Source organism: Gopherus evgoodei, chromosome 3 (genome assembly GCF_007399415.2).
Source record: "Gopherus evgoodei ecotype Sinaloan lineage chromosome 3, rGopEvg1_v1.p, whole genome shotgun sequence".
Lineage (NCBI taxonomy): Eukaryota > Metazoa > Chordata > Testudines > Testudinidae > Gopherus > Gopherus evgoodei.
In genome coordinates, this window is record NC_044324.1 from 166,230,127 (window position 1) to 166,251,734 (window position 21,608).

The window sequence follows — 21,608 nt, forward strand, 5'->3', positions numbered from 1 at the left end:
TGTGTCAATAAACAGTGGATAAAAGAAAACTAGGTGACATAATTTATTTGGGTTTATAAAACAACTATGACAAAATCTCTCACAAGAGGCAAAAAAGTAACCTAAATAGTCATTGAGTGAGAGGCAGAGTGCTGTCATGGATCAGAATCTGGCTAAGAAACAGAAAACAAAGTAGGAATAAATAGTTGTCATCATGACAAAAGGTTATCATTAGGGAGCCACCAGGTTGCTTATTGGGACTGGTGTTTATTAATGAATTAGTAAAGGGAGGGAGCTGAGTAGTGAGTGGCAAAGTTTGCAAATAATATAAAATTATTTAGGTTAATCAATACTGGATATGACTGAGGAATTTCACAGAGATCTAATCATGCTAGGCAAATTTCATTTGCCATTGTCTTGCCCATTCAGTGTCAGCAAATGCAAACTAACAAATGTGGGAACGAATTATATGAACTACTCAGACATACACCTTAGGATGCTCTAAATTAGCAGTAACATTTCAGGAGAGACTGATGGAAGCACCTGCTTCATTAGCAGCAGTGGATAAAAAGTGTGTGTGTGTGGGGGCAAAATAAATAGGAAGTAAAAGGAATGGGATAGATAATAAAATGGGAAATATTACAATGCTATTATATAAATAAATGGGATACCTTCACTTGGGTTACTTTGTTCATTTCTGATCAGAATAATGTATATAGTACTCAGGGCCGGCCTTAGGCGTGGGCCACCCAGGTGATCACCCAGGGGCACCATGGTCAAGAGGGTGCCCTGAAGCAGCACAGAAGTGTGCACTGGTGGCGTAGAGTCAGAAATTGCTCCCAGATGGCAGGGTGTTGTATGTGGGGGGTGCACCCAGATTCTCCCTGCTTCCTCCTGGTGGAAGAAGCGGGAGGCAACAATGACACACAGACACTGCTCCCCCCCTGCCATTCCTTTGCGCATCCCTAGTGGGCTGGGAAAGGGCAGAACACGGATCAACACCAAGTGCTTCATCCATCCAGGTCAGTTTCCCCACTGGGCTGTGCTGTGAGGCGAGCATCAGGAGCTGCTGCTCTCTGTGCAGCCCAGGTGTGGAAAGTGACCTGGATGCGTGGAGGGCTTGGTGTTGCTCCTCGCTCCCCACCATCACCGCTCCCTAGGAGAGCATGGAGGAGCAGTGTTCAAGGAGGGGAGCGAGCAGCAATGCCAGGTGCTCTGTGCATCCAGGTCAGTTTCCCCACATGGGCACAGGAGGGGGGATCAGGGGTTAGGGGCAAAGGGGGATATAGGGAGCTGGAGGAGCTCAGGGGGCCAGGGACAATGGAGGGGGGTGCTGCATCCTGGGGACCAAGGGTGCCACAATATGAGTTTGCCCAGGGTGCCATTTTCCCTAAGGCTGATCGTGATAGTACAGTATACAGAATAATGCATGATCTTGAGAAGGTAGTTCAGTTACTTCTCTTCGTCCTTTTTCATAATTAAGGTAAAAGAGGACTATCAATTAAACTGAAAGGTGAGAAATTTAAAACTGTTAAAAGGAAAATACTTTTCCACGCAATGCATAATTAGTTTATGGAACACATTGGCACAAGATGTTGTGACCAAAAGCATACCAGGATTAGTAAAATGTTTGTATATATTTATGGATAAGAATATGCAGAATTGCAATATCAAGCATTTAAAAAAATAACGAAGTCTTAGAAAGGCTATAAACCTTTGTGCTTCGAGACGTAAGACTTTGCTTTGGGCAAGTTATTCCATGACTGTGTTCTGGAGGCAAAACACTCTCTGAATGAACTGATATTGGCCAGTGTTGGAGAAAAGACACTAGACTAGCTGGATCAGTGGGCTGATCCAGTGTGACATCTCCTATATACATGGAGTATATAATATGTTAAAAATATTTATATATGTAGATCCACTGAGATAAAACACCTGTCTGTCTTTGGTACTTGCATGTCTTCCATTACCGTAGTACCTCAGCACCTCACAATCTTTAAAGCATTTATTTCTACAACAGCTCTGTGTTATTCCCATTTTACAGATGGGGAGCTGAGGCATAAAGAGACTAAAAGTCTTGCCCATGGTCACACAGGATGTTTGTAGCACAGCAAGAGGTTGAACTTGGATCTCTTAAATTCCAGATTAGTACCTTAACCACTGGGCCAGCCTTCCTCTTTGTGTGTGTGTGTGTGTGTGTGTGTGTGTGTGTGTGTGTGTGTGTGTGTGTGTGTGTGTGTGTGTGTGTGTGTGTGTGTGTGTGTGTGTGTGTGTGTGTGTGTGTGTGTGTGTGTGTGTGTGTGTGTGTGTGTGTGTGTGTGTGTGTAGTAATAATAATAATAATTTTAAAAAGTGTGATAGATTTTTAACACTAAGTTTAGGATGACCACATTACTTTCTTGTGGCAAAACCTAAATGATTACTAATTAAACCTTTATACTACACCTATTTGTGTGGGGGGAAGGTATATAATATGAATAAAATGCAGCACGTGCTTGTATAATCTGTATGTCTCATGCACTGTGATCAGTTTGGTTAAAAGATATTATAGAAATGCAAGCACATTACCATTATTGTCATCAAGGGCTTCAGAGGTTTTGTGTTTACTGACATTTTCTCACGAAATCGATTGGAGTTAGTTTTTTGCTTAGAAATACAGAAGAACACTGACTTAAATAAGATCTTGTGGTTTGTTTCCTGTAGTGTAGCCAGGAAAAACAGTAACAAGCTGTCTTCTTAAAAATCACATTCCTGGAAGATATTCTGGCAACGTGGATATTTAAACACATTCTTAAGAAAAACAACTTCTATTCAATTAGAAATTATGTTCGCTTATTTTCTTTCTGATATTGTGAGGTTACAGTTTATTGTGGACATTGCCTGAAAGTCTGAAATAGTCAATATCCTGTTGTGGCATCTATGAATTAGCTCCTAATGGGCACAAGTTGCTTAATAAGCTAAAAATGGGGAAAAGAGAATTCTCACCCATTATGAAGTTTTGATGTAGGGGCTGAGGAGGTTAGTGTAAAGATAAAGAAAAGAGCATGAAATACTGTGTTCCAGACTAAAGGCTGAATATTATTTCTTAGCCCGAAGTCAGATCTCATGACTAGTCTAAAAAGGAAAATTCTATATACTGGTGAGAGGAACCTCTATCTTTCCTATTAATGCTGAGATTCTCCTTCGTGTTATTTTTTGTACTCAGCCACTCTTTAAAAACTCACATTCAGACTTATCCTCTGGCTGCAGATCATCTGGACAGGTCTCTCCCTTCAGAATCCAATCAGTATATAACCTTATTGAGCTAGAAGACTTGATATTTAAGTGTTTCAAGTTGTTCTCTCCATGCATCTTTCTCTGTGGATGCACACAACAACCTAAACTGTTTAATAGACAACATCATCTTGTCTTCAGTTGGCCAAAGGCATATTCCACCACTGGTCTGCACCTGGTCTGTGTGCAATTAAACCTTTCTATGGCAGGTTATTTTACATCAGGGGAGTAGAGATCACTGCCTGTCATGCTGACCAATATTGTCACATTGTTGTCTGTCGTCTTATAAATAGATTGTAAGCCCCTTTGGGTGTTGTCTTCACTCTCTTTTTGTTCTGTGTTTGTACATTGCCTAATACAGTGGGGTCCTGGTCTGTGACTTGGGCTCCTAGGTGCTCTGGTAACACAATAATAATAATATGAATAAAGGACAGGCTGGGCCTCCCAAAACAACACTGGGGACAGACATACTGTTGAAATCCACATTATTGGTTGGGAACAAAATCCTAACTTGGCCAAATTCAGATATGCCAGATCTCTTGAATTGAGTTATACAATTCAATGCCCTCATGTGGGAGTCCAGGAACTTCCTTCTATGAACCACCAAGTCTCACATATGTAATGAGTAGTGTCTTTTCCAATTTATAGGTTTATGTAGTCTAGGAGGTAAGGCAGTTAATGAGCACATATCATAGAATTATAGAATATTAGGATTGGAAGAGACCTCAGGAGGTCATCTATCCAACCCCCTGCTCAGAGCAGGACCAGCACAAACTAAATCATGCCAGCCAGGGCACTGTCAAGCTGGGCCTTAAAACCCTCTAAGTAGGAGATTCCATCACTTCCCTAGGTAACCCATTCCAGTGCTTCACCACCCTCTTAGTGGAATAGTGTTTCCTAATATCCAACCAAGACTTCCCCCACTGCAACTTGAGACCATTGCTTCTTGTTCTGTCATCTGCCACAACTGAGAACAGCCTACCTCCATCCTCTTTGGAACCTCCCTTCAGGTAGTTGAAGGCTGCTATCAAATCCCCCGTCACTCTTCTCTTCTGCAGAGTAAATAACCCCAGTTCCCTCAGCCTCTCCTCGTAAGTCATGTGCCCTAGCCCCTCTAATAATTTTTGTTGCCCTCTGCTGGACTCTCTCCAATTTGTCCACATCCCTTCTGTAGCGGGAGGGACCAAAACTGGGTGCAGTACCCCAGATGTGGCCTCACCAGTGCTGAATAGAGGGGAATAATCACTTCCCTTGATCTTCTGGCAATGTTCCTACTAATACAGCCCAATATGCCATTGGCCTTCTTGGCAACAAGGGTACACTGCTGACTCATATCCAGCTTCTCGTCCACCTTAATCCCCAGCTCCTTTTCTGCAGAACTGCTGTTTAGCCCATCCATCCCCAGCGTGTAGCGGTGCATGGGATTTTTCCTTCCTAAGTGCAGGTCTCTGCACTTGTCCTTCTTGAACTTAATCGGATTTCTTTTGGCCTGTGAAAGTAGAATGAATTATATTGTGAAAATAGAAAGGATTAAAGAAATGCTGTCTGTACCTTTAAGAAAAACTGTTGGAATGCTGCAATCCAGGTGTCAGGAATACAGACATTCACACAGAACAATTGCACCATTTAAGGGCAATTGGTGAAGTATTAGCCTCAGATCCATAAAGAGTTAGTAAGGAAGTAGGATATGCATGCTGTGCCCCAGGTGAATTTTACAGTTTTGCTTTCTTTGTTCTTTTGTCTGATTCCCGCTCTTTTATCTGTATAAATAAGACTGTTTTGGCCTTGCATGGCCGCTCACATATTCTGAATGTTATTGGCAGAGCGCTGTGCTAATAAAACAGAGTGGTCTGACAAATTGTGAGTCCTGATTCTAACTTTGACAGGCCCAATCCTCCAATTTGTCTAGGTCACTCTGGACCTACCATCCAGTGTATCTACCTCTCCCCCCAGCTTAGTGTCTTCTGTGAAGTTGCTGAGGGTGCAATTAATTCCATCATCCAGATAATTAATGAAGATATTGAATAAAACTGGCCCCAGGACCGACCCCTGGGGCACTCCGCTTGATACCAGCTGCCAACTAGAAACTGAGCCATTGAACACTACCTGTTGAGCCCTACAATCTAGCCAGCTTTCTATCCACCTTATAATACATTCATCTAATCCATACTTTAACTTGCTGGCAAGAATACTGTGAGAGCCATCAACAGCCCCATCACAATTTGGGAAGGCCATTTTTCAAAGTATTCAAAGCCCATTGTTACTCTGGGGGATATTTTCAGACATTACCATACATGAATGGATCAAAGCAATAATTGCATGGCAAACCTCTACCACAATAGAAGAGTTGTCTTGCCAATTCTGAACTGATTAACCTCAGATTTATGACTATTTGGGATAGCCAGCTTCCATTTGACAATAGCAACCTTCTTCTGGATTGGGTTTGGCTCCTCTGAACTGCATATCCTGGTGCTGAATAGTCAGAGCAAGCTCCTCACTCAGCTACAGGAATTTGGTTTTCCTCATGTGGAAGTTCCGTGTCCACAGCTTGTTGCCTCAGGTCTGCGTGATACGTCGTCCCACCACTGTGTTCATGGTCCTGGCCCAGAACCCCCAGTCATCGTAGGGGGATTTGTCAGCCTTTACAAACTGCATTGGCTCTCTCCATTCCTCCAACTCTGAATGCAGCTCTTCTTAGCAAAGCGTGCTGCTTCTTCCCATGGCACTAAGCCAATGCTGAAATGCCCTCCACTGCATCTCATGCCCTATATCAGTCACCCTCTTTTCTCCCCGCAAAATGAAACTCACATGGGTTGCATTAATGCCAGCATTAAGCACTGTTGGTTGCTCAGAGTAGGATCAGTGCTTTGCCACTAGTTGTAGTGGAGACTGTGGACAGAAAAGTGGAGTGGAAGTGGTTTACTTGAATGAGTTACTGAGTTAGCACCACTTCTTGGAAAAGATAAGAGTTCTCTCATTGTATACTGAAAAAGAATTCATAGAGTGGTTTAGCTAAGTGCAGTACTAAGAACAATGAGTTATGCCTTCAGAGTGAGAATGGAATCAGTGTAGACGCAATAGCTTGAGCTATGTTTGTGGTAACTTTTATGTGCTGTTTCACAGTGAGGTTTCTCAAGTTCATCTAACTTGAGAGGAGTAACTTGAGTACAGATAACTCAAGTTAATTGCAGTGAAGACATATCACTTGTCATGCGGAACAAGCGATAAGGAATTAGAATCGAGCCTGGACTTCCTGTATTGCAGAGAGGTGTTAACAGATCACTAGTGTCTGTGGAATTGCATTAGTCCATTGGAAATTTTACAGCAACTTCAATTACACTAAAAAATTTAGACTCTTACTGACTTAAATACAAAAAGTTAATAATACTGTCTGCACATATGTCCATTATTTTTTGTTAAATTCAATTTTAAGAAAATACTCTCCTCTCATTTTCAGTTTTCATTATTGCAGTGACAATGTGTAACTGCATCATAAATATTATTGGGTAAAGTTGGAGGCTATAACAATTGAATAGGGGCAGTTGAGCTTTTAACACCTGGAGAGGCGTCGGAAACAGTTCGTCATTTTGCCGTAGCTGAATGTTTCTGCTAAAATGATCATAAGTGAAATAGTTAACTGTGTTGTTATTTAAATAGTTATCTTTAAGTTTCAGGCTTAATAACCCATTGAGATGAACAGCATAGTTCATACCTTTTGGGTTGCATGAAGCCTGCCTACAGGCTCCGGAAGACAACACTCCCTCTGTTTATACTCTGTTCACATTTTCAAGGTCGTCTTTGCAGCCACAATGACTAAATGCATAATTTTAAGAAAAGTTAAATGACAGTCTGGAGTGTATGTTGCTTAGACAGAGATTGAATTCTGTGCCAAATCTTGTAGCCACAGAGTACAGAGGGCTTGTTTTCAGCATAGTTTACTCTGCTGCTGTTTGAAACTGACTGACTTTTTTTTTTTTAAATACTATTTCTTGCATCCAGACACTGCAGTGAACTGTGCTGTTAGAGCACCAGGGGTTTTGCCTTGAAACACCTGCTAACAATTAACAGAAAATAAGTGGGTATACAGAAAAGCTACTGCCATCTCCTTTCACATATTTGTTTTTCATTACCATGTTTCACCCTGGTTAAGTTAATGACTATATTTTTTTCTTGGGCCTTGCCTTTACTTGGGGAAAAAAAGATGTGTTCTTAATGTGAGTTAACTTGGAATATGTCTACAGGTATAGCGGCATAGCTGCAGCTACGCTGCTAAAATACAGGAATGTAGACTCTTGCTACAGTGATGGAAGGGGTCTTTCTGTTTGCTGTAGTAAATCCACCTCCTCAAGAGACAGTAGCTGTGTCAATAGAAGAATTCTTCTGTCAACCTAGCTGCATCTACAGTGGGAGTTAAGTTGACCTAACTACGTTGCACAGCGATGTGGTGATGTTGCTAGGTTGACCTAAGTTTTAGGTCAGGGGTGGGCAAACTTTTTGGCTTATAACTTAATTTATTACTTTTCTTCGTGATTTAGTTGTAGTGATTATCATGTTTTATAGTCGCTAACTAAAATAGAACTTGATGACTCTTAACATTTTTAAATGGTTTCTTTTAACTTTTTCTCTACCCAAGCTGAAAATTTTCAGCAGAGTGCTTACATTGCCTTTGGATTATTGTAAAATAAAAGAAGGAATATTTTAAAGAAGGCATTATTTGAAACACTTAAGGAACAGCTAAACATGTATTTTCACATATTATTGAGATTGGATGAGGAGAAGATGATTGAAAAGTTAAGTATCCTCAGATCAGCAAATGCTACAGCAACTGAGTAGCACTTAGGAAAAAATCCCACGGAGAAAAATCTCAATTTATTCATGCAGTTGTGTTAACAGTTTTTAAGATTTTTCTTTTTATCTTTAGTTGGTGCAACCTCATGTAAAAAAGACCTTTTAATAAAAATGGTATAACTGAAAAGGTAATAGAATGGTTGGGAACATCATGTCCACTTGCCACTTATAATTTTTATCCTGAGAAACATATATTTTTGGTGTTGTATGTCTTAAAAGTATGTGTAATAAATAGCTTGCTCTATAGAAAAGGAATGTAGCCATTATACATGTTTCTTACTTTACTTTGTGTGTGACTGTATTGAAATAAATACATACATCTGCACTGGGAAATCTTCACAGCATTTGCTAGGTTTGCTAAGTTCTGGGTGTTTTTTTCCTAACGAGTTATCTGCCATGTTACTGGTTTTAGTATCTAGCTAGTTTCAGAATGAAAGACATATTAACCTAGAAGCGCTGCAATGACATAATTTCTTTTGAATTCCTGTAACTGACATGCGGTGGGTGGCTAAATAGTATAAAAAACTTTGTTCTGATGCAATATTGTTGAGTTCCTTGTTGACAAGGGCAATTGGCATTCCATAGTTCTTTACAGAACAGATGACAACGAGCTTCCTCTTGCTGCCTTCTTTTCTGGTACAATGTTATTTTTTTTAAAAATGCTCAGTTACAATTAGGCCAGTTATTAAAATATCATCGGTCATTTCCTTTGACAACATGTTGGCATTGATGTAACACAATAGGATTCGGTGGAAAGGTTATTCCTATTTCTCTGGCTGCTGTCAGTACCTACGAGCATATTACATTCTTCAGCTTTCTGGAAATGCTCTGTTTGACTAGGTGCTGGGAACAGGAAGTCTGAGGTTATTGTATGTTTGCTTGGTTTCAGACTGTATGATGCAAGCTCTGTTTCCTAGAAGACACTGTGTACTGAATAGTATTTTGTAGACTATATTTTTATTAAATCGACTAAACTTAAATGAACTCATGTTGATAAGAAATGATTGTCAGTTCTGAGGGTTTTCATAATCACTTCTGTGGTATCTACCTTAAGTACTTGTATGGCAGTCATGGCTATAGTATCTATGCACCTCATAAACTTGAATGTATTTATCTTCACAACAGTCTGTGAGATAGGGCACTACTATTATCCCCATTTTACAGATCGTGAGTCTTTGTCTCAGTGTCCAAAGTGGTTTTCCCAAGATCACACAGGAGGATCGTGGCAAAGCAGGAAATTGTATCCCAGTCTTTGGAGTCACAGGCTAGCAACCAGTCACTGGACCATTCTTCATCCCAGGATCATAAGTCAGCGCTCAGCTCAGCTGACAATTGCCGTGTGTGTGTGTGTGTGTGTGTGAGAGAGAGAGAGAGAGAGAGAGAGAGAACACAACTACAGTCTGTCAGTGGGAGAGATATTGTGTATGTGTAAAACATCAAGGTCCTTTCTTTGCAAAATTGTCATGAAGTTTACCAACATAGGCATAAAATCAATGTTATCAACCCTTATGATTTTATTTCAAGTTTCATGATATTTGACGTTTTCTTCAAACCCAAATCCTGGAGGATTTTTTTTCATTGGGCTCTTTAGCATAGTCATAGTTCTGAAGTCAGGGCATCTTTTCCAGACGAGAGGTATTACAAATCTATCAGTCCCCCGTCTGTTTCAAATACACACTTTGGATTTAACAATTCTCTTAAGCACTCTGGTCGAGTGACTTGTCTGTTCGAGCAAGAATGGGGTCTATATTTTTGAAGAATGAGGCTAGCCTTCCAAAATTCAGTTCACCCACTCTGTTTTTAAATGGGTGACTGTTACATCGTCATTATTTTATTTTTATTTTCCTGATAATGAGTGGTGAGTAGATATTGCAGCATTGCCAACCCCAGGCATTCAAAAATCATGAGTCAAGCCCCAAACGGTCAAGAGAGTGGCTTAAAAGTAATGAGACATTTTTTTTAAAAAATGCATTATTTTAATTGCCTTGTGGATTTTGAGCTGTTAGGATATGCATGATTCATATTTTCAAGCTGTTCTCCCAGCCATGATTTCTAGAAAAGTTGTAGTAAAAGCTGAGATTCTCGAAAAAATCCTCCAGGATTTGGGTTTGAAGAAAACGTCAAATATCATGAAACTTGAAATAAAATCATAAGGCTTGATAACATTGATTTTATGCCTATGTTGGTAAACTTCATGACAATTTTGCAAAGAAAGGACCTTGATGTTTTACACATACACAATATCTCTCCCACTGACAGATTGTAGTTGTGTTTTTACTTTGGATCATAACATTTAAAACTGGGAACTATCTTTTTAGTAATTTAATATTTAAATCTTTTCCCGGATAAATGATGAAGTGGCCCAAAGAGAGAAATACTTGCGGAGAGAAAAAGAAAAGTGAAGTTGACATAAACACTGATACATTCAGTTCCTATAAAAGTGGTCTGAGGACGTGTAACTTACAATTTTCAGTTACAAGAAATATGAAAAGTCCCATTTTTAATAACCTGAAACAAATGGTCACATCCTTCTGCAAGATGTGTATCTTTAGTACATTTTGCTTGAAATAAGTGTTCATATAGGACTGTGAGCTCATGTCTGGATAGCTATACAAGTAGGGTGACCAGATGTACTGATTTTATAGGGACAGACCTGATTTGGGGGTCTTTTTCTTATATAGGCTCCTATTACCTCCCACCCCTGTCCCAATTGTTCACACTTGCTGTCTGGTCACCCTACGTGCAAGCGTCTCATCTTCATTCCCAGAATGGCAGAATAGATATTTGACACAGCTGTTTTTTATTTTACAAGTCAGAACTCTGGATCCTTTCTCTTGTTTAGCCTCTCCATATTTTTTTATTCTGATTTAATTCATTTTATGAAAATCTGGGTTAAAAATACATTTTGGCATATATTTGAATACAAAACAGTCACTTGTTCTTAATTTTTTTTAGAAAACAAAGCCTTTTCTATCTTTTTCTATCTTTTGTTAGATAGAACAAAACGTTACATACTAAAAAAAAATTTGTTCCACTTCAGAATGTTCAGAAATGTCAATGTGTTTTTATTCACACATGCAGATTGTATACAATTAAAATATCCATTATAAGTAGTTAATATTTCCATGTCAAAAGTAATTGTAGGTTCTTTAGATGGTTTGAGTAGAGATGCCTAAATTGAAGGGGCAGAAAGGGGACTGATATTATTAATTATTTTATTATTTAGATTTAAAAGTAGACACCTGTTCCAGGCTCTAGGCATCGTAACAGAATTAATGATACAATGAATACAGTTAAATTAAATCTAACACGTATTAGGTATCTCATTGTAAAATCTTAATAAACACAAGTCCTTAGTAGACACAAGTAGACTTATCTTAGTAGACACAAGGTAAATTAAGTGAAGTCATCTGCAGCTGAGAGTACAGTGTTAACCTCTCTTAGCTACTTTGTGACAAAAACTACACTCGGATTTTTCAGGGGGATACTTAATGTACATTAGCTATCCTGCTAGGAAACCCCTTCACCCCACATACATTTTTTGCTGTGAGAACAGAGCCTTAGCCTAACTTGAGTGAGAACAGCCATGCTCTGAAATAATACTTGAGCTGCACAGAGTGATTGGATTAGTTACCACACAGTGGTCATGTCAGCAGCTGATGTTTTGTGTTAACTTGAGGTGTAGCTTATGTCCCCTGACAGGCCAGCCAGTTCAACTTTAAAAACAGCAACACACTGAAGTTAAGGGATTTTGTGTGCAGATGGGACTCGAGTCAAGGGCAACACTCAGTTTATAACTCTAATTAACACTGCAGTGACAACAAGCTGTCAAGTATAATTCCCAATTCTGGACCTTAGCGTCCAAAATATGGGTACTAGCGTGAATTCCCCTAAGCTTAATTACTAGCTTAGATCTGATAGGCTGCCACCAATCAGGAATTTTTAGGGCCTGATACCCTCTGGTCCCCCCAAAACCTTCGCAGGGGATCCGAAGACCCAGATTCCTTGAGTCTCACAACAAAGGGAAATAAGCCATTCCCTCCCCCCTCCCTTCTTCCTCCCAGCTCCTTCCCGCCCTGGGAACACTAGGAGATCGCCTGATTCAGCTTTTTGAATCACCACACCGAGAGGAGTGTTACCTTCCGCCTCATCCAGAGGCAATACAAGCTGCGTGAATATAACACAAAGAGAAAATTTATCCTTCCCTTCTCTCCACCAGTTCCCTTGAACCTTAACTAGGAAAAAAAAATTAAACAGGTCTTAAAAACAAAACTTTTAATAAGAAAGAAAGAAAAAGTAAAAGGTTTATCTCTGCACTTTAGATGGTAAAAAGTTACAGGGTCTTTCAACTATAAACAATAGAAAGAAACTTTCTCCAGCAGAAACACAATTTAAGCTACTTCCAGCAAGTGCACATATGCAAATGAAAAAAAAAACAAATTAAACCACTTTGACCGCCTTTTCTTACTTACAATTCTGAATAGATAAGAGACTGTAGCAGGGAGATTGGCAGAAACCTGGTTGCACCTCTAGTCCTGTCCAGGACCCAGAGAGAACAAAGCCAAACCCCAAACCCACAAATAAAGGCTTCCCTCCCATGAGATTTGAAAGTATCTTGTTTTCTGATTGGTTCTCTGGTCAGGTGTTTGGAGTCCCTGTTTGTTAAACCTTTACAGGTAAGAGAGACATTAACCCTTAACTATCTGTTTATGACACGCCCCGCAAATCGCAGACAGTGGGTAACCTCACTGGCTGTAATTTCTTCCTATAACTTTAGAATAAACAGATTAATACAACACATGTACCTTTACATATACTACTAAGTATGTAAACTACAAGACTTTTTACATTTTAAGGACAAATTTCAACCAGTGGATTCTGGGAAACTTTCACGAGAGGGTGCATCAGCTACTTTGTTAGAATCTCCTGAAATGTGTTGAATTTCAAAATCAAAATCTTGGAGAGCTAAACTCCATCGAAGCAGTTTTTTGTTGTTTCCCTTGGCAGTATGAAGCCACTTTAGTGCAGCATGGTCAGTTTGTAGCTGGAACCGCCGTCCCCAAACGTATGGGCGTAGCTTTTCCAGGGTGTACACAATGGCGTAGCATTCCTTTTTACTGACTGACCAGTGACTTTCCCTCTCAGACAGTTTCTTGCTGCGAAACACGACAGGATGGAAGTTGTGATCCGGTCCTTCCTGCATGAGAACTGCTCTTATACCACACTCAGATGCATCTGTGGTTACTAGGAATGGTTTGTCAAAGTCCGGGGCCCTTAGCACAGGGTCCGACATGAGCGTCGCCTTAAGCTGGGTAAAGGCCTTTTGACGCTCATTAGTCCACTTGACTGCATTTGGCTGGGTCTTTTTGGTCAGGTCGGTCAGTGGGGCAGCGATTTGGCTGTAGTGTAGTACAAATCGCCTGTAATACCCGGCCAAGCCTAAGAAGGATTGGACCTGTTTCTTGGACTTTGGGACAGGCCACTTTTGGATAGCATCCACCTTGGCCTGTAGGGGGTTTATGGTTCCTCGACCCACCTGGTGTCCCAGGTAAGTCACTCTGTTTTGGCCTATTTGACACTTTTTGGCCTTAACAGTTAGTCCGGCCTGCCTGAGGCACTCAAAGACCTTTTTCAGGTGTTCTAGGTGTTCGGGCCAGGAATCGGAAAAAATGGCCACATCATCGAGGTAGGCAACTGCATATTCGCCCAGTCCTCCTAGTAGACCATCTACCAGCCTCTGGAAGGTGGCGGGCGCATTTCGCAGCCCGAAAGGAAGCACATTAAATTCATACACCCCCGCATGGGTGATGAATGCTGACCTTTCTTTGGCAGATTCATCTAGCGGTACTTGCCAGTACCCCTTGGTTAAGTCTATTGTAGAGATGAACTGGGCATGTCCCAACTTTTCCAATAGCTCATCGGTGCGTAGCATTGGATAGTTGTCGGGACGAGTTACCGCATTTAGCATACGGTAGTCCACCCAAAAGCGTATTTCCCCATCTGGTTTGGGTACCAGAACCACTGGAGATGCCCATGCACTGGTAGATGAGCAGATTATACCCATCTGTAGCATGTTCTGGATCTCCCGTTCTATAGCAGCTTGGGCATGAGGAGACACTCGGTAGGGTGGTGTTCTAATGGGGTGAGCATTACCTGTGTCAATGGAGTGGTATGCCCGTTCAGTCCGTCCTGGGGTGGCTGAGAACAATGGGGTGAAGCTAGTGCACAGCTCCTTGATTTGTTGCCGCTGCAGACGTTCCAGGGTGGTTGAGAGGTTCACCTCTTCCACGCCACCGTCTTTTTTCCCTTCGTAGTAGACACTGTCAGGCCACTCAGCGTCATCTCCTCCCTGGACTGTAAACTGACAAATCTGTAAGTCTCTGGAATAAAAGGGCTTGAGAGAATTAACATGGTACACTCTGGGCTAGGGAGGAATTGGGAAAGGCTATGAGGTAGTTAACAGCTCCCAGGCGCTCTTGGACCGTGAATGGCCCTTCCCATAATGCTTCCATCTTATGGGCCTGTTGCGCCTTCAAGACCATAACCTGGTCTCCTACCTTGAAGGAACGCTCTCTGGTATGTTTGTCATACCAGGCCTTTTGCTCTTCCTGAGCATCCTTTTGGTTTTCTTTAGCAAGGGCTAAAGAGTGTCGGAGGGTGCTTTGTAGGTTGCTTACAAAGTTCAGAATATTAGTCCCTGGAGAAGGCGTAAACCCCTCCCATTGCTGCTTTACCAACTGTAATGGCCTTAACCTCGTGGCCATACACAAGTTCAAACGGTGAAAACCCTAAACTGGGATGTGGTACAGCCCTGTAGGCAAAAAGTAACTGCTGCAACACTAGATCCCAATTATTGGAGTGTTCATTGACGAATTTACATATCATGGCCCCCAAAGTTCCATTAAACCTTTCCACCAGGCCATTGGTTTGATGGTGGTACGGGGTGGCAACCAAGTGGTTCACCCCCTGAGTTTCCCACAGTTTTTTCATGGTCCCTCCCAGGAAATTTGATCCTGAATCTGTAAGGATGTCAGAGGGCCAACCTACCCTGGCAAAAATGTCTGTTAGGGCCTGGCACACAGCTTTAGCCCTGGTGTTGCCTAGAGCTACTGCTTCCGGCCATCGGGTAGCAAAGTCCATGAAAGTCAATATGTACTGCTTTCCTCTGGGTGTCTTTTTTTGGGAAAGGACCCAGAATATCCACAGCTACTTGCTGAAATGGGACCTCAATTATGGGGAGTGGCTGGAGAGGGGCCTTGACCTGGTCTTGGGGTTTTCCCACTCTTTGGCACACCCCACAAGACCGGACATACTAGGCAACGTCCTTGCCCATCCCCTCGCAGTGGAAGGACTTCCCCAACCGGTCTTTGGTTCTGTTCACCCCAGCATGGCCACTGGGATGAGCATGGGCTAAGCTTAAGAGCTTTTCCCGGTACTTAGTTGGAACCACCAACTGTTTTTGTGGATGCCATTCTTTCTGGTGTCCACCAGAACGAGTCTCTTTGTGTAAAAGTCCTTGTTCTACAACAAACCGGTCTCGATTAGAAGAGCTGAGAGGCGATGGGGTGCTCCGTGCTGCCGCCCAAGCTTTCTGAAGGCTGTCATCTGCTTCCTGCTCAGTCTGGAACTGTTTCCTTGAAGATGGAGACACCAGTTCTTCCTTAGACTGTGGACTTGGGCTTGGTCACTCTGGAAGCGATGTAGGTGAGCGGGTTGTTTCCGTTGCTGGTGAACCGCTCTCCGCTGGTGCACCAGGGGGTATTTCAGGCTCTGGCTGAGCCTCTTGGGTAGGATTGTCTGCTGCTTCTGCCAGTTCAGGCTCGCTGGCGCCCTCTGGCATTGGGGTTGAAGATGGATTTGCAAGCACTGTCGTCAGTGCTGGCAACGGTTCTGGTGCTGGCTGCTTTTCCAGTTCCTGGTCTGGTACTGGAAGCACTGTGGCTGTTTCCGTTGTTGGCATGGAATCCGGGTCCACTACCTCTGTCTGGGTCTCTGGTAACACAGACGGGGCCCCTGTGGACGGCTCAGGAACAGGAATGGGTCTGGAAGCTTGCCTGGTTTGGCTACGTGTAACCATTCCCACTCTATTGGCCCGCTTCACCTGGTTGGCCAAATCTTTCCCCAGTAGCATGGGGATGGAATAATTGTCATAGACTGCAAAAATCCACATTCCTGACCAGCCTTTGTACTGGACAGGCAGTTCAGCTGTAGGCAAGTCTACAGCTTGTGACATGAAGGGGTAAATTGTCACTTGGGCCTTTGGGTTGATGAATTTGGGGTCGTCGAAGGATTGGTGGATAGCTGACACTTGTGCCCCCGTGTCTCTCCACGCAGTAACCTTCTTTCTGCCCACTCTCAAAATTTCCCTTTGCTCCAAGGGTATTTAAGAGGCATCTGGGCCTGGGGATCTTTGGTGTGATGGTGGTGTAATGAACTGCACTCGGTTGGGATTTTTTGGGCAGTTGGCCTTTATATGTCCCGGTTCATTACACTTGAAGCATCTTCCAGCTGACTGGTCACGGGATCGAGGTGGGTTACTGGAGACTGGTGAGGTGGAAGAATACGGTGTCTGTGGCTTTCCTTGGGTTATCGGTGGGGTCTTGTGCTGCCCTCGGTTATAGGGTTTATTGTCGGTGTGCCCCCTGGGGTATTCGCTCCCCTTGACCGTAACTTTTTTCTTTTCTGCCACTTCCATCCATTTGGCTCCAATCTCCCCCACCTCGATTACCGTTTTGGGCTTTCCATCTAGTATGTACCTTTCTATTTCCTCAGGAATACCATCTAAGAACTGCTCCATTTGTATCAGGAGGTGCAGCTCGTCCATATTGTTAACCTTTGTTCCTGATATCCAGGCTTCGTAATTCTTTGCAATGTGGTAGGCGTGTCGGGGGAATGACACATTTGGTTTCCATTTCAGGGCTCTGAATTGCCGACAGGCATGTTCAGGTGTTATCCCCATTCTGTATCTGGCCTTGGTTTGAAAAAGTTTATAATCGTTCATTTTCTCCTTAGGCATTTCAGCCGCCACCTCTGCTAAGGATCCACTGAGCAGTGGCCTCAATTCTACCATGTACTGGTCTTCAGAGATGCTGCACCCAAGGCAGGCTCTTTCAAAATTTTCTAAGAAGGCCTCAGTGTCATCACCTGCCTTGTAGGTGGGAAATTTCTTGTGCTGCGGAACCATTATTGGCGAAGGGTTGTTAGGATTGGCTGGGTTCTGTTGCTTAGCCTTTTCTAATTCCAGGGCCTGCCGGTGGGTTTCCCTCAGGAGTTCCAACTCTCTCCTGTGGGTAGCCTCTTTTTCTCTTTCCCTTAGCTCCATCTCTTTTTGTTTTATTTCGAGTTCTGTATTTTTTTTCCATATCTCGCTTGTGCTCTGCGTCTTAGATTTGTGCCTCTGCCTCCGCCTCCATTTTTGCCTTGGAAGTCATGGTTCCTGTTTTCTTGTGTTGGGGTGCCCTCTGCTGGTTTACTGTCTGAATTACTGTTCCTCTGCTGCCTGCTCTGTTGCTAAGCAACAGAGTGTTTCTAACAAGCCTTCTCTAATAAAACTGGAACAAAAGGAAAACCTTCATTTGCATGTGTGTTCTGCTGGTGTAGTTGACTCACAGCTGGAGTTCTATTGTCTAACAAAAGACCCCTGTTAAACTTAATGGCCCTTGCCTGAGGCCATTTCTATGCACAGCCAGATGGAGCAAGGAAAAAAAAATTCTCTGGCTGTAGGTTTAAAAAAACAAACCCTTCTCTCTGCTTACAAGCAGCTAACAGAGAAAAGAAAATTAATAATTTCACTGGCTTTTGGATTCTACTCTTTCCCACATGCTGCACACCATGTCAAGTATAAGTCCCAATTCTGGACCTTAGCGTCCAAAATATGGGTACTAGCATGAATTCCCCTAAGCTTAATTACTAGCTTAGATCTGATAGGCTGCCACCAATCAGGAATTTTTAGGGCCTGATACCCTCTGGTCCCCCCAAAACCTTCGCAGGGGATCCGAAGACCCAGATTCCTTGAGTCTCACAACAAAGGGAAATAAGCCATTCCCTCCCCCCTCCCTTCTTCCTCCCAGCTCCTTCCCGCCCTGGGAACACTAGGAGATCGCCTGATTCAACTTTTTGAATCACCACACCGAGAGGAGTGTTACCTTCCGCCTCACCCAGAGGCAATACAAGCTGCGTGAATATAATACAAAGAGAAAATTTATCCTTCCCTTCTCTCCACCAGTTCCCTTGAACCTTAACTAGGAGAAAAAAATTAAAAAGGTCTTAAAAGCAAAACTTTTAATAAGAAAGAAAGAAAAAGTAAAAGGTTTATCTCTGCACTTTAGATGGTAAAAAGTTACAGAGTCTTTCAACTATAAACAATAGAAAGAAACTTTCTCCAGCAGAAACACAATTTAAGCTACTTCCAGCAAGTGCACATATGCAAATGAAAAAAAAAACAAATTAAAAGACTATGACCGCCTTTTCTTACTTACAATTCTGAATAGATAAGAGACTGTAGCAGGGAGATTGGCAGAAACCTGGTTGCACCTCTAGTCCTGTCCAGGACCCAGAGAGAACAAAGCCAAACCCCAAACCCACAAATAAAGGCTTCCCTCCCATGAGATTTGAAAGTATCTTGTTTTCTGATTGGTTCTCTGGTCAGGTGTTTGGAGTCCCTGTTTGTTAACCCTTTACAGATAAGAGAGACATTAACCCTTAACTATCTGTTTATGACACAAGCCCATAGGCATGTGGTTAAGGCGGCTGGGTAGAAGCTTGTTCTGCTCCAGCCCATGCTGTACCTGTTCTGTGGATAAGCAGAGCAATATGATTTCCAAGGCTATTCTCAGTCTGGCATATTCACTGGTGCTAGCTTGACTTACTACTTATTGATTCAGATTCAATACAGGACTGCATTTGTCTGAACCAATTCTCTCAAACTGTTCAGATCAATTTTTGTTTTGTGAATGGAAGGGTATCAGGTCCTCAGATGTAACAAGACACTGTGTTGATGAGGACTTTATAAGTACTAATTAGTATGTAGAAAAGACTGCTCATCTCTTTCTACTACTGTAAACTAGTCTGTGCTTTTGTTCTCCCTTATTCAACAGAATTTAGCCTCCTGGAATCCCTCAAATCCTGAATGTCTCCTGCTTGTTGTGAAAGAGCTCGTCCAGCAGTATCACCAATTCCAGTGCAGCCGATTACGGGAGAGCTCTCGCCTCATGTTTGAATACCAGACTTTACTTGAAGAACCCCAGTATGGAGAGAACATGGAAATTTATGCTGGCAAAAAAAACAACTGGGTAAGTTATTAAGATCACTTCTGATAAGAGCACAATAAATTAATGCTTTTAGAGTTCCTTTCACTATAGTAATTCTAGACATTACCTTGTAAAATAGAGCTATTTATGTGATGTGTGCACACATACTGTGTGGTTAGCATGGTGAAAAAAAACCTGTTTGTCCCCAGCTCACCTCTGCACTCCCCACTCCCTCTTTTGTTCACTGCTTTTGTTGCATTGCTTCACTTGAATCTGATTTTCAGGTGAGCAACAGTCTTCAGAGCTGATGGCAATGCATCTGGTTTACAGATGAACTGGTAAATTTTTTGTGAGAATCACATGTTCTGTCCCACTGAGGCTATGTCTGCACTAGAAGGCTTTTGCTGATGTAGTTATTTCAGTTAGGGTATGATGGAATGTGATTTTAGTGACATAGCTGGGCCGTCAAAAGCCCCTACCATAGACACCGTTACGCTGGCAACAGTGCAATTTTGTCAGTATAGCTCTGGCCCCACTAGCAGCACTTTGCCACTGTAGCTGTACCAGCAAAGCCTTCTAGTGTAGACATAGCCTGAATCTCATTGAAGTTTTCTAATTCCACACCTCCAGGGCCTGGATTTTAGTTTAATTATCTGAACTGCACTATCTGATGGCTGTAGACAGCACAGGGGTATTTGATTATATTATAGTTATAGGGCACTGTCAACCCCTTAACACCTTTTCTTACATGTTGTCTGACCACTCTCTTAACATTTACGTGGTCTCATACCTCCACTGTGCTTTTGTAAGTCTCAGTACTGTATCTGGTCAAACCCCTCATTCAGGGGAAAAAAATGCGGAAATTAAATGTAGGGAAATCCTTACATTTTTCACAATTGTTGTTTGGAAAGCATGCTCTAGAAAATTAGCTCCCTGTACCTTCAAACACTGCCTAAATATTTTGTGTTGAAATGTGAAAAGCTTCTTCATATTTTTAGTTTGCAGACTTGCATTCAAACTTTAAAATAGGTTTTGGTAGTACCAAAAGCTGTAGTTTAGATTGTGAAAAAACTTCCTATTATGAATCCCCTTTTTTTCTAGTAATTCTAACTTTTGGGCTCAGTCCAACACCCATTGAAGTCAATGAGAGTCTTCCCTCTGATTTCAGTGGCTAATGGTTTTTGAAGGATTTGTCTTTTGAGTTGAAACTCTCTTAGGGGAGGATCTATTAATGGAGATTCTCCATGTCCTAGTAAGGAGGAGAGGAGGGAAAATGATAAAATGCAGGTAGGATCTGATGAGGAACAGTCAAATGAAAAAAAGTCCCATTCAATTACATCATGTAATGGCAGACAGCTAAAAAATGACAAGGTTTAGAAGTGCTTGTATACCAATGCTAGAAGTCTAAGTAATAAGATGGGTGAACTAGAGTGTCTCATATTAAATGAGGATATTGATATAATAGGCATCACGGATACGTGGTGGAATGAGGTTAATGAATGGAATACAGTAATACCAGGGTACAAAATATATTGGAAGTACGGAACAGGTCGTGCTGGTGAGGGCGTGGCACTATATGTAAAAGAAAGCGTAGAAGCAAATGAAGTAAAAATCTTAAATGAACCAAACTGTATCATAGAATTCTATGGCTAGTAATTCCATGCTCTAGTAATAAGAATATAGCAGTAGGGATATATTACCAACCACCTGGGATGGTGATAGTGACTGTGAAATGCTCAAGGAGATTAGAGAGGCTATAACAATAAAAAACTCAATAATAATGGGGGATTTCAACTATATTGACTGGGTACATGTCACCTTAGGATGGGATGCAGAGAGAAAGTTTCTTGACACCTTAAATGACTGCTTCTTGAGCAGCTAGCCCTGGAACCCACAAGAGGAGAGGTGTGACGGGTTAGATCACAGAACCCCCCTTGGGAGCTGCCACCTGATGTGCCAAGACTACTTCTGCCCCTGCTTTCCCTGACAGCTCGTGGCCCCAGCACCCTGTCTTGCTGAGCCAGACACTCCCGTCTGCTCCAGCAAAGACCCAGGATCTGAATTACTTTCCCCAAAGCTGCAGGTTTACCTGAAAGCAGCTAACAGAAGTGTTCCCGTCTTTAACACTCAGATGCCCAACTCTCAATGGGGTCTAAACCCAAATAAATCCGTTTTACCCTTATAAGCTATACAGGGTAAACTCATAATTTGTTCATCCTCTGTAACACTGATAGAGAGAGATGCACAGCTGTTTGCCTC

At 42.1% G+C, this 21,608-nt stretch overlaps 1 protein-coding gene across 1 annotated transcript in view; it reads left to right on the plus strand.

Annotated features, from left to right (window-relative positions):
- The window catches only part of BABAM2 (BRISC and BRCA1 A complex member 2), a 341,856-nt gene that overhangs the window by 97,735 nt on the left and 222,513 nt on the right, over nt 1–21,608 (plus strand). Inside the window, 1 exon segment of the mRNA XM_030557316.1 lies at nt 19,197–19,391. Within this exon segment, the coding sequence (XP_030413176.1) occupies nt 19,197–19,391 (195 nt within the window).